This window comes from Lipotes vexillifer, unplaced genomic scaffold (assembly GCF_000442215.2).
Source record: "Lipotes vexillifer unplaced genomic scaffold, Lipotes_vexillifer_v1.1 scaffold715, whole genome shotgun sequence".
Lineage (NCBI taxonomy): Eukaryota > Metazoa > Chordata > Mammalia > Artiodactyla > Lipotidae > Lipotes > Lipotes vexillifer.
Genome location: NW_006788828.1, coordinates 163,137 through 176,324, shown reverse-complemented (window position 1 = coordinate 176,324; position 13,188 = coordinate 163,137). Strand labels below are relative to the sequence as shown.

General features: G+C 46.1%; 1 protein-coding gene across 1 annotated transcript in view; it reads left to right on the top strand.

Annotated features, from left to right (window-relative positions):
• CAPSL (calcyphosine like) overlaps window positions 1-12,969 on the top strand; it is a 23,377-nt gene extending 10,408 nt beyond the window's left edge. The window contains exons 2-5 of the mRNA XM_007461837.1: window positions 5,262-5,398; window positions 8,536-8,713; window positions 9,002-9,211; window positions 12,701-12,969. Coding sequence (XP_007461899.1) covers window positions 5,262-5,398; window positions 8,536-8,713; window positions 9,002-9,211; window positions 12,701-12,802 — 627 coding nt within the window. The 3' untranslated portion in view covers window positions 12,803-12,969. The remainder of the gene's footprint in view (window positions 1-5,261; window positions 5,399-8,535; window positions 8,714-9,001; window positions 9,212-12,700) is intronic.
• The last annotated feature ends 219 nt before the right edge of the window (window positions 12,970-13,188 follow it).

The following is a 13,188-nucleotide window of genomic DNA, read 5'->3' as shown; positions in this document are numbered from 1 at the left end:
GGGGGGGGGGATGGGGGGGAAAGAGGGAGGGAGGGGGGAGAGAGAGAGGCGGGAAGGAGAGAGGGAGGGTGATGTAATTCAGCGTATTACCACTAGAGGTCACCAAAGAAAACACAAAAAAGTGCTGCCTGGGGCTTGAGAGTTTCTCTCTTCCCCAAAGATTCCGCTGAAATTTTTCTTTGAATTCAAGCAAGAGAAGTTCCATGAACCTCGCCGAGAATCATGAACAGACAGACCTCCATGCATGTTCAGCTTTCCATAGCCCATTCCACACGATTCTCGAAAACCAGGCAGAGAGCTTTGGCAGCGGCAGGCAGCTGCGAGCCAGGACAGTGGGATGACGGAGCCTTAACCCGGTCCAACGCAAGGAGGCCTGGTGACCATTGCCGCAAAGTCTCCTTTGACTTTGCCGCTGGCGGCTCCACTCGGCCTGTGCCCCCAAATCTCCAGGTCTCTGCCTCACGGGGGTGGGTGTGGGGAGCGGTAAGCAAGAGCTCTGGGTGGACCCCTGGGACCTCTCGCCCTTCGCTGCCCGGGCAGTTACTCTCCATCTTGGATCTCTTTATCTTCTCTGTCCCCACCGCCAATACCTTCTTCGAGGCAGCATGACCTCTCACCTGGTTTCACCTCCCACTGGTCAGCCTGTCCCACCCTCCTGTTCATTTTCCACACTTTATCCAGAGGGGTCTTTTACAGTACAAACTGTCGCCCTCTCACTTGAAACCCTTTGTGGTCTCCTGCTGCTTTCAGTACAGAATCCAGACTCGCTACCATGGTGTCTCAGGATCTTGGGGATCTGATGCCTGCTGACCTACCTGCCCAGTTTCACGTTTCTCCAAATTTGCACTTTCCAAATTTCCTCTCAGCCTCCACGGCTCTATCTCACCCCTGCCCCTACATACACCCCTATTCTTCAGTCAGACTAAAATACTTGCGTTTCTCTCGTTATACTCCTTTCTCTCTCACTTTGGCCTTAGCACTTCGGAAATGGTGCTCTCCCTTCTATCCCCGCGACCCTCACCTGGATGACCTCCACCTCCTTTAGGATTAAAGGTTAGACACATCAGCTCCTCCTCCGACAAATCTTGAGGACGCTGCTTAGCCGCCTCTCCTGAGCTGCCGCGGCTCAGCTGTGGGACCGCTGTAAGCGCTGTCTGTCTTTCTCCCTCTTCCCCCGACTCCTAGCACAGCGCCCCGCACTTATTAGACGTCTGTTGAAGGAATGGACCGAACTGGCCCCTGACCCAGGGACCTGCGCAGACGCGGTGCCAACACGAGGTGGCGCTGCGGCCACGTGCATCGGAGGGCAGCCTCCTTCCTGCCTTGCGCAGGCCCGCCTGGATGGGCTCTGATGTCACCACGCGGGCTCCTCCGGGCTCAGAGAGGGTCTTCTGGAATCAGGGACGCTTGTTCAGTGCTGTGATGCCGGTGACATATGTTTGGGAACAGGCTCTTGCCCTGGTGGCCTCATGCAAACTTCAGAAACTCTGACTATGGCCTTTCTTCACCAAAACCCTACCCCATCCTTCCTTCTTCCAAAGCCCCCAGTTCTTAGCAAATTTTATGTTTCCTGCCTTGCTTAACTAGGGGACTTAAGTACTCAAGTTTACGATTCTAAGCTATTCATTCAAGGGCTTGCTTCTTGGAGTAATCTGCTCCAACTGGTGCCTTGAAAATATCACATGATAACTATTAGCTATTTGTTGATGAACTGGGTCATTAAATGATTTAAAAGGGTAGTTAACATGGGCATTTCAAGTACCATGATAGTCTGGGTGGCAGGAGAGAATGTAATTTTTTTTCTGGATATATCAGATTAGACTCCAGAGGTAACTGCTGCATGGTCACTGGGTAGGGTCGGCTGCAGGGGTGGGTCAGGTGTGGTGTTTTCCAGGACTCCGCCCTGCTCTCCTCTGTGTGGGTGCCATCACATTGTGCTTTGAGATGCTTCTGTAGTATTTCACAAAGGTGGTGGAGTACAGAGAGCCCTACTTGGTCTGAAGCCCTGAGTTTCATTGTTGGCCAGGATTTTGGGGCAAGTTCCTTGATCAACACAAGCCCTAGTTTTCAATTCGCCAGAGGCAGGGGTGGCACTCGATGACCTTTCAGGGTCCTACAGTCCTAATGGTGTGTGAATTTCTGTGAGCCACACTGACTGTGGGACCTGGGCAAATCGCCTGATTTTTGTGCTTGTCAATTTCTTTATCTGTGAAATATGAATCATAGGAGTAATTAGCTCATAGGGTTTTTAAAAATTGAGATGAAATTCACATATGATAAAATCAGCCTTTAAAAAGTGTACTGTTCAATCATTCTGTTGTGCAACCACCAGCTATATCGTGTCATCACTCCAAAAGGAAAGCCTGTCCCCATTGAACAGTCACTCCCCATTGCCCCCTCCTCCTAGGCCCTGGCAACAACCCATCTGTGTTCTGTCTCTGAATTTGCCTCTTCTGGATAGTTCATATACAGTAAGTCCCCTACATACGAACCTTCAAGTTGCGAACTTTCAAAGATGTGAATGTGCATGCCAGCCCCTGTATGCCACCCGTTGTGTGTACTACTGTACTTTTCAAGGTACTGTACTGTAAGATTAAAAAAGTTTTCTTTATTTTTAGTGTTTGTTTTTTATGTATGGATTATTTGTGTGAAAAGTATTGTAAACCTATTACAGTGCGGTACTATATAGCCAATAGTACTAACTAGTATACAGTGCAGTACTAACTATAGTACTGTTACTTGGGTACCTAGGCTAGCTTTGCTGGACTTATGAACAAATTGGACTTACGAAGCGCTGTTGGAACAGAACTTGTTCGGATGTAGGGGACTTAGTGGAATCATACAATATGTGACATTTTATGTCCGGCTTCTTTCACTGAGCATCACGTTTTTGAGGTTCACCCACTATCAGTGCTTCCTTCCTTTTCGTGGCTGAATAATATTTCTCTGTAGGGACGCACTGCATTCTGTTCATCCATTTGTCCACGGGTGGACATTTGTGTTGTTTCCACCCTTTGGCTCTTGTGAATGGTGCTGCTGTGAACAGGGGTGTATGTGAATTTGTTAGCTGTTTTCAATTCAGCTCAGAGGGTTTTTGTGAGGATTGGATGTGTGCTTACCACACAGTGGGAGCAGACGAATGTTAGCGATTGAAGTTGTTAACATTATCCTGAAGGCTTTCAAAGAGGGCTCCACAGGGCTTCTTTCTCTGGCCCTGTCTCTCGGATCCGGATCCGGGAGCCAGACCTCACTTTCTTCCACCCTCTCCACTCCCTTTCTGCTGCTGTGGCTGGTGTGGGAAATCAGGGCAGGTAGGGGAGGGTGGGAAAGGCAGGGGAGAGGCAGCGGAAACGAGGATGCAGAGGACAGCGGCTGGGACAACGAGTGAGCAAGTGGCGCTGAGAGAGGGTGAGGGGCAGGAAAGACACAAGGTCCCCGGTGGATTTAGAGGATGAGCAGGGCACGTGAGGGCTGCGTCGTCCCTAGCTGCTGTTCTTACAGTGGGAGGGCAGGGCCGGGGCTGGTTGCCGAAGAGGGTCAGGACCAGGGATGCCTCAGGCCAGGACCACGAGGGCGGGAGTGGAAGATGGCCTGACAGTGAACCGGACTCGCGCATGAATCCTGAGCACAGGATTCTGGGTGCAGCTGAGGGATTCTGTGGGGTGGAGTCAGGGGTGGAAGCTGGGGACAAGCTCTGGGAATTGTCACCTTGAGATCAGGTGACAAAGCAGTAACAGGCAAACTCAGGTTTTAAGGAAGTTAATGCTGCCGGAAAGGCAACCCATCTGTGGAATTCCGGGAACCTCTGCTTTCAGGGCTGGAGGAAGCAAAGAACGGTTCACGTAACTTCAGGCGGAGCAATCTCTTCGCGATGTGGAGCAAAGCGCTGGGGCCTAGACAGGCAAAGGGATCCTCTCGGCCTGGCATCCGAGAGCCGCTCCCTTTTTCATCCCTGTGAAAGGCAAGGAGGAGGGAACCACCGGGTGGCTGTGCTTCCCCGAACCTTCTGCTCTGGCCTCGGCTTTCAGTCTGAGATTCCCTCTCTCTAAAGTTAAATAAAGAGAACTTTGTGGGGAGACCTTATGGGTTGTACTGGAGGGAGCAGCCTTCGAGGGCGTGAGGGTTGCCATTGCTGATGCATGAAGTGCCAGCACGTGGGGGGCTGGGGGGAGAGGGGAGCCTCGGAGTCAGTGGCAGAAGCCTTCTAACACCAGTTCTTTCTGCACCCTGAATGCTGTTTTTATGCACATCTGTCAAGCTCTCTTGCTCCTTTCATTCACAACTCACCCTAAAAAAGAAATTTCTAGAATCCCCCATTTACTGGGTCAGTGGGCTCATAAGAAGATTAGTGTTTCTGGAGCAGGGCTGGAACTTAAAGGTCATTTAATCCAATCCTTTCATTTAACAGAGGAGGAATCGGAAGCCCTGAGATTTGTTCCGACCTCACCGGGAGTGCGTTGCCTTCAGGCCTAGATCCCGGGTCTCTAGGCTCCCAGCATGTGGCTTTTCCACCGTTGTGCGTGTTCTCAGAGCCCCAGCCCGGCTGCAGGGTCAGTACAGTTCGTTCCGTTGCTCAGAGACCTCGCAGGGGGTGCTGCTTCCCTGCATCTATCCTCTCTCTTATTTCTGAATATTTAGAACACAAAAGCCAAACTGTAGAAAAACGATATATCTATTCTTCAGGAATAGAGAGTCTACTTACCTTGTTTCTGTCCTGAGAACCTAGTTAGGTGTTAATGGGCACTAACCAATTAATACAAGAAAACATACTAATTACTGGTAGGAACCATCAAGGCCCAATACTGAGAATCTCAGTGAAGACAGAAGCAACAAAAATTAATCTTTAGACCAAAAAGGAGAATATTAAATCTGGAGTCAAGGGGAATACGGAAAATTCAAAATAAAAGAATAAAGCATATAAGATTGGCTCAAAAAGAGTTTGGTGAAATGAGACTTATTTTTTATGGCGGGAGGAGTGCTTCTGAAAGATGAAAGCGTATCGGGGATGGCTGTATGTTTAAAATTATTGTCCAGGCCAGAGATCAGAGGTTCTCAGGACTAGACAAGCAAGGAATAAATATGACAGGACATAGTTGGTGTAGCTGAAAGTTGGAAATTCTGGGAGGTTTGAGAAGGTTCTCGTGAAGTGGATGAGAGAGCGTGCTGTGAATTTCCTTCTCAGCGAGGCTGTGGTCATTCTGCCCTGTCAGAGGCAGGCGAGGAGGCCTGAGCCCCGCTGACTCGAATGGATTCCCTCTCAGATGGCGGGGACGGCACGCCACGACCGAGAGATGGCGATCCAGGCCAAGCAGAAGCTCACCACGGCCACTGACCCCATCGAAAGGCTCCGCCTGCAGTGCCTAGCCAGGGGCTCCGTGGGCATCAAAGGACTTGGCAGGTAGGACCTGGGCTGTGGGTGGTGGGAAGATGGAGGAGAAAATCAGGGTGCAGCCAGATGAGGTGAATTCTGGCTGTGTGGCCTCGGGCACTCACTCACTTCCTCCTGGGTTCTCAGCTCCTTGTTTGTAAAATGCAGAGTTTGGCAGCACTGATCTCTGAGGTCCCCTGTGACAATTTTTGGTTCTTAAGTGCAGCTACTGGGACAACTCGAGGTGTCTAGGTATTAAAGAAGCGTGTCTAGGTATTAGAGACACCTAGCAGGGCAATGAGACACCTAGCAGGGCAATGAGAGAAACACTCCCTAAAGCTGTGACGATAGGGGCCGAATTATCCCAGGAGATTGGAAATAGTTCTGTATGTTATACACTAGGACCTTGTTGTTTATCCATTCTAAATGTAATAGTTTGTATCTACTAACCCCAAACTCCCAGCAGGTTCAGGAGAGGCTGAGAAATGCCTTCTGTATGCCCAGAAAAGGAAATGCACATGCTACAGAAGTGTTCACTGAACTTAGGGTCAGAGGTTTGGTGTGAATAAACATGGAAAGTTCTCTAATCTTAAAGAAATAGGGGCCGAATTAGAAGAGGGAGGAAGGAATACCGATTTAGGTGCAGTTGCACGTTTTGGAGTTCCACTCGCAGCAGTGGTGTCTCCATCACTTCCAGAGGCTTCGGAATTGCCTGTCAGATAATCAACAGCTCACTGCCCATGGGATTCCCCCAGCTCCATAGGAGAACAGCTTCTGTTCCCGGCCCTCTGAGAGCGGGAGTAGACCTCAGGACTGAGAAACCCGAGTGGAAAAAGATTGTAAGCCTCCTGAGGGCAGGTCCTGAGCATTATCTCTTTCCAACAGACTAAATCCAGGGCCTGCCATGCTCCAGGCATCGTGACATCTTGGGGGATTCATGGGTGAACAAGGCTTCCCCTGGACTCATAGAGGACTTAGACTCAGGACAGTGAGAGCCACAAAAATGGGAATCCTCCTGGTGTGAGAGTTATATGTTAGGTAAATGCAGGATGCCATCCCAGGGGCCTCCAACCTCCCATCTGGAGGCTGTGGCAGGCTTCACTTCCAGCAGGGTACTGAGCTCTGGAATGTCACTTTCCACAGTCCCCCAAATCTCAGAGCAAGCTGAGCTCTGTCAGAAGCCCAGGCTGTAGCCAGGCTGTCACAGTCCAACTGGAAGACCAGTCCACTTCCCTTTAATATTGTATCACTCCACCCTCTACCTCTTTCATCCTGGGACAACATTCTTGTCCTCGGTGCAAATCCTTCATGACCACCACCCATGGTCCACTTCCTGGCCCATTCAACTGAATCCCTCCTGCCATCTATGCCATCTCCACCCCACACCCTTACCAGCCCTCCCACTGTGAACCAGTTTATCGTGAACAGACACCATCTCATCCTTGGCCGTTTGCTTGAATGTGCCCTCTGCCACCTCGCCTTTACTGGCCTTGCCCTTTGCTAAGTTTCTCCTCAACTCAAGGGTTGGCTGCCCCTTCCCCCTTTTCTTCTTATTATTAGACTGGGATTTTGTTTCTTTGAGGACCACAGAAGTAAAGTGCCATTTTCATCATGTCAAATCACGGATGCATGCGTACTATCAACATGGTTTATCACTACTGAAGTTGACCTTGGTCACCTGGCTGAGGCAGTGCCTGTCTGGCTTCTCCAGTGTAGAGTTACTCTCCCCGCTGCCTTTCCATGTTGAACTCTTTAAAGGGAAGTCTCTATGCAGAGTCCTACTTAGGGTGTGGGGAGTAGGCTTTCCTCCTTCAGGACAGAGAATAAGCATAATTTATTTGAAATTCTTCTGCAGGAGAAACGTCTCTCCTCTCACATTTATTTATTCAGTCATTTACTTAAACCAATATTAACTCATGGATATTCATTTTATACTTTGGTTTATAATTGAACACTACTTATTGCTCAAATTGTTCCAGTTTTGGCCTTGGGAGCTCTTCAGTTGGCTTCTGTGTCCATTTGATGTATCCCCATCAGTGTAGGGCTTTTTCCCCCTTACTTTCTGGTGTAAGGTACTCCAGTCTCATCTTGCATATTTCCTGCCCCAATTCTAGAATCAGAGATTTCTCCAAGAAAGTCAGATACTTTTACTGGAGAATTGTATTAGAAACCAAGATCTAGGCTCTAGATGTGCTGGGTCTTACTGGGTTGTTACTTCCAGGTCCTCTTAGCTAGAACAAGGAAATATATGTGTTTATACTAACCCGTGTGTGTATGTATATGTATATATGTATGTAATCATGTATACATTATATATTAATCATCTACGTTTATAACATGAGTTCATACTGATGTCTCCAACTCAATCCTCCACCACATGGACCAGATCCTTCTAGCTTACTGCCCTAGCTTATCTATAAATCCCCATTCCAACAGTGAGAAGACTGGCTCCCACCATCCACCAGCCATTCATTTAATTGTTCAGTGCTAGGGTACCCGTATAGCAATATGATAATTGTTAACTCATATCTCCACAGGAAATACCTTTATCAACTAGAGTACAGAGGTTAAGTGCAGTTCTTTTTGTCTTTAGTCTTACAAACTCTACTCGTTTCCAGAGTTACTTAAGTTGGCATCTTCATCTCCCCATCCCCCTCCAGTGAGATTGCCTCAAACTTTTACACAACAGTTAGATTCTCTTGTCACGGTCTGCATTCCTTGCTGGGATCCCCTGAACTCCTAACTAATTTTAATGTACACATTAAGGTGCACTCTTTGTACTGTGAGGTTCTATGGGCTTTAGCAAATGCGTGTCCTGTATCTCCCATTATAGTATCAGACAGAGTAGTTTCACTGCCCTCAAAATCCCCTGCGCTTCACCTAATCTTTCTCCCCTTCCCTTCGTCTTTTTACCACCTTTATAAGTTTTGCCTTTTTCAGAATGTCGTATAATTAGAATCATACAGCATATTTTTAAAGGTTTGTTTTCTTTTCCGAGAGACTGGGAAGAGGCTCACCAAATTTGGGAGGAGGGTACAGAGAAGAGTCTAAGACTTGTATTTTATTTCAGGAAAACCTTGAGAGTGGTTTTCTTCTGAAATCTTTATTCTTACACCTTGTTCTCTGCGTTTTTTTCTTCTTTTTTTGTATGTGTGTTTTATCTTCAGAGTGTTTCGAATTATGGATGACAATAACAACAGAACCCTTGATTTCAAAGAATTTGTGAAAGGGTTAAATGATTATGCTGTGGTCATGGAAAAGGAAGAGGCAGAAGACCTTTTCCAGAGGTTTGATAAAGATGGAAATGGAACAATAGACTTTAATGAATTTCTGCTCACATTAAGAGTAAGTGGTCCCATGAATCACCGTATCTACTGGGTTTGGCTTTCGAGTGGTTTGGGTTGGCTGTTGTGAGGCTTGGTTTTCAGAAGCTGTTAGCACACCGTGGGGGAGGCTGGCAGGAGACCAAGTGCAGGCTCAGGGATCTTTTGGAGCAGTCATAATGCACATCCTTTAACAGCACACAAACAATTGCACGTCACTGAGAGGGATAAGATATTTATCACAGATGATACAGGAAAAGCTTATCTGCTTGTGTATGTCTGTGTATGTGTTTTTTTCCTACGTATCTAGCCTCCAATGTCCAAAGCCAGAAAAGAGGTAATTATGCAAGCTTTTAGAAAGTTAGACAAGACTGGAGATGGCGTGATAACAGTTGAAGACCTTCGTGAGGTGTACAGTGCAAAACACCACCCGAAGTTCCAAAACGGAGAATGGACAGAGGAGCAAGTGTTCCGGAAATTTCTGGATAACTTTGACTCACCCTATGACAAAGATGGAGTGGTGAGTGAAAGAGCTTAATCTAGTGAAATTTCTTCTATCCGATCTGTAATTGTAAATGGGAAACAGGCCCAAAACCTTAAAAATACTTATACCATATTTTTTATAAATAGAAGTAAAATGTTTCCTTGGTGACTATCTAGAAAGCTGAGAACAAAAGTAGTAAAAATGTGTGTGTGTGTGTGTGTGTGTGTGTGTGTGCGCACATATATTGGTAGGGGAACCACATACAGCTAAATACCCATCATCTGAAGACTGTGGTGTTTTGATTAAATGTTCTATTTCATAGTTGCTGTATGTACCATACACAGCTAGCCTAATTCCAGTGAATTTGATGATAGTAACATACATTTAACTTCAAAATGAGACCATAATTCAATTTTGGAGAACATGATTCACAGAGCATTTCAGGATGCTGCATGCCTTTTTCATACACCCTTATGAGCATCATTTGTCATCACACTTTGCTACATGGAAATGCCATTTCAGGGAGGTGTTCAGTAAAGGGAATGCCAGATAACAGAATTCACTTTGATTTAATCTTTGGTGGGCTTTGAGATGAACTCGCATTTCTAAACTCCAGTGAACTTAAGGACAAAAGCAACCACGCGTCTCCAATAACTGGTGTCTTAAAGTTACAAATGTGTCACTTGGTAGGGTAAGGAATTATTCCTCCATAACTGTGTCTAGGTTCAGATGGAAATGTCCTCTGTCTTTTATCAACAGCCAGAAATGGGATTTTTTTTTTCTTTTTTTTTTGCGGTACGCGGGCCTCTCACTGCTGTGGCCTCTCCCGTTGTGGAGCACAGGCTGCGGACGCGCAGGCTCAGCGGCCATGGCTCACGGGCCCAGCCGCTCCGCGGCATGTGGGATCTTCCCGGACCGGGGCACGAACCCGTGTCCCCTGCATCAGCAGGCGGACTCTCAACCACTGCGCCACCAGGGAAGGCCAGAAATGGGATTTTTATCCCAAGATCAGTTCTGCCCTGAGGTGTCCTGAAGGTTATGGTTATGGGGAAGGGAGTTCTCTGCGTGGCTGAGGCAGCAGAACCCTGGGGAGGGTTACTCCTGACCCCTTGGCCACACAGGAAGGATTTAGTGGGACAGTGAGCTGGAAGCAGAGATGGTAGAAAGAAACAAGCCTTCTCATGCTGAAGGGAATTTCCCCCAATTTTTTGTTTTTCCGTGAAACTTCGTGGTGAGTCCTATGAGCAAGGGGAGAAGAGAGTAGGAAGATCTTTCTGTCCTTTCTGCTGACATTCTCCTGCCAGAGACAGAGAAATACCCTTCATTTTAGCCTGAAGTGATTGCAGAGGTGGATAAAAAAGGAGCCTAGATTCTGTGGGGCAGCCAGATGCGTAGGGATAGAAACAGAAGAACTGTATGTTTTCTTCCCATATGGTTGGCCTTTGATCTCTGAGATGGCAGTGGAAAAATAGTCAACTGCCATTTCCCCAAATTAGCCCAACTCTACATGGGATCCCAGAGTGTATTTACCTCTTTTCTGCAGGTGGTTCCTCCTCGTTGCTGGGGAAACCTCAGCTGCCCTTTTCTCTAACCCAAGTCAAAGTAGCCAGTTGTTGTGATTCAGCTGATTTAAAGCTCCCACCCCATTTCTTTTGACATTTATCTTCGCAAGCCACATTAGGTTCTCAGATACTCGTAAGGGTTACTGGGGTTTTTAGCAGTTACAGCATTTGATGTCACCTGAATTTCACAGACCCTGCATAAATCCCCAGCTCTGTGCACGCTCACCATCTGGGGAATGGATTCATAATGCAGGTTGCTGGCTGCCCTGAAGAACTGCAGAATATGATTTTTTGGCTGGGCGTGGGGGGAACGGATGAAGCTCAAGGATTTACAGTTTTAATAAGTATCCCAAATGACTCTTATTCACATTTGTATTTGAGATCCTTGCCTCTAAAAGATTCAGAAGTGCCTGATTTAATGATTACATATATTATGCTCAGGAACCTCATTTAGCATAATTATGAATCTAAGGAACATTTATTGAGTGCTTACTGTCTCCCAGCCATTGTGCCAAGGACTTTACAGGGATATTCCATTTAATAGACATAGTGAAAATGTTTCTGAAAAGTGATATGTGATTCACACTTTTCCACACTGAATCATTTTAAATGCACAAGGAACTGTCAGTATAAAGGAACTCCAGATGGAGCTTAAGGTTGGATAACCGGGGAATGCAAAGGAGGACAGAAATAAAGAAATGCAAGAAAAGAGACATTAATGGTATTCTAATTTTTATCAAAGCTATGTACATATATTATTTAATTTTACTTCCAGACACTGATAAGCGCAGCTCAATTAGTAGCTCCATTCAACGCCTTTCTTCCTACTACTTTTTGCTATTTTGGGGGGACAGACAGGTGGAAGAGGTCAGTACAGGGAGAGAACTGTGGATCCTGAGGCTTTTTTCTCTGTTCACTTATAATTTCAGCAAAAAAAGTAAGTGGGTCATTCAGCTCATGTGATTCTTGGAAGAGATAGCTATGTTCCCAAAGACTCGGTGGGAGAGGAGTTTGCTGTTATGGACTAGAAAGGGGTTTTGAATTGTTTGTAGATTTCACTTTTTGTGATGTTTTCAATCTCTCACGACACTGAAATTTGAGGGCTAACTAGAAAAACAATAAATTTCCAAAACAGCCATCGTTATTGTGTCTGCATTCTCCCATAAAAGCAAGTCTATACTTGGGGCTACATTCACTGGTTATAGAGATCAAACCAGAGAACAATTATTTCCCTCAATCAACCAATTGTGTCAGCCAATATGGTTGAATTAGAGTGTACGTTTCACCTCCACCTCTTAAAGAATAAATTGGTAACAGTTTTTCTTCTTTTTTCCGGAAGGAAAGGAAAGTAAAATCCTAGCACAGATAAAAATATTAGTTGAAACAGGCATGGGAGAAGAGAGAACCCAAGGGGGCATGGAGTAGCGGGTATCTTTTTAACTTCCTCTGTGCCTAGAATGAGTAATATGTATCTTAAAAAAGCATGAAGCCAAGGAGTGTTTAACAAGAAATCTGTTTCCTTACCCATAAGACCGAGCTCCATTTTTTGCAAGGTAAAACATTTCTTGTCTTGACACAAGGACATGAGGTGATGTTTCTGATGTGTCACAGAAAGACGGTGTTCACTGTGGTTAAAGAAAACTTGTTTCTTATTCTGAGTTTCAGTCTTGCTTACCTGAACAGATGGGCTTCTGCTCTTAAAGGAAGACGAGACCTGTATCTCACTTTCCATTTAGGTTGGTTTGGAAATTTTCAAGACTTTCTTCCCCTCTCCCCCCTCGGCCACCCCCTCACTCCATCCTCAACCTCACTTTTTCTCTTGTTCTAGATCTGTTCCTCAGCTGTGTCCCTAAAAAGCCTCCTTGACTGAAATTTCCCTCCCATTTACAGGTCCTGGAGATGGGCCTCCATTGAAATGGTGAGAAGCAAAGTTTTGTTTTCGTTTCTTACTTTTCCGCTGTAGGTGACCCCCGAGGAGTTTATGAACTACTATGCTGGGGTGAGCACTTCCACTGACACCGATGTGTATTTCAACGTCATGATGAGAACTGCCTGGAAGCTCTAAATGTATGACCTGGGGACCAGGGATTTGAGTGCTGCCATGTGGCTCCAAATGATTAAACATCAGCTCAAAACCAGGATCATAGCTGAGTTCACGTTCACCCCAGGGTTTCTTCCATGCTCACATAAAATGCATTTTCTAGGGCTGAAATGAAGAAACTAAGTATTTAACTGTGACTTCTCTGAGGCTGCTTCTTTAGCTCTAAAATAGGAATTAGTTAAAATAAGGTCCGAAAATGTCCTAGAACCAGGCTGATATATTCAGATGTCTAATAAACATTAGATTTCTTCCTTGGCCATTAATAAAAGTTTAAGTATTATCCCACCCATGCACCCAGAGTGTTTCTCCATATCCTATTAGATGGTCCATTTCTAGGTGGAAGAATTCAC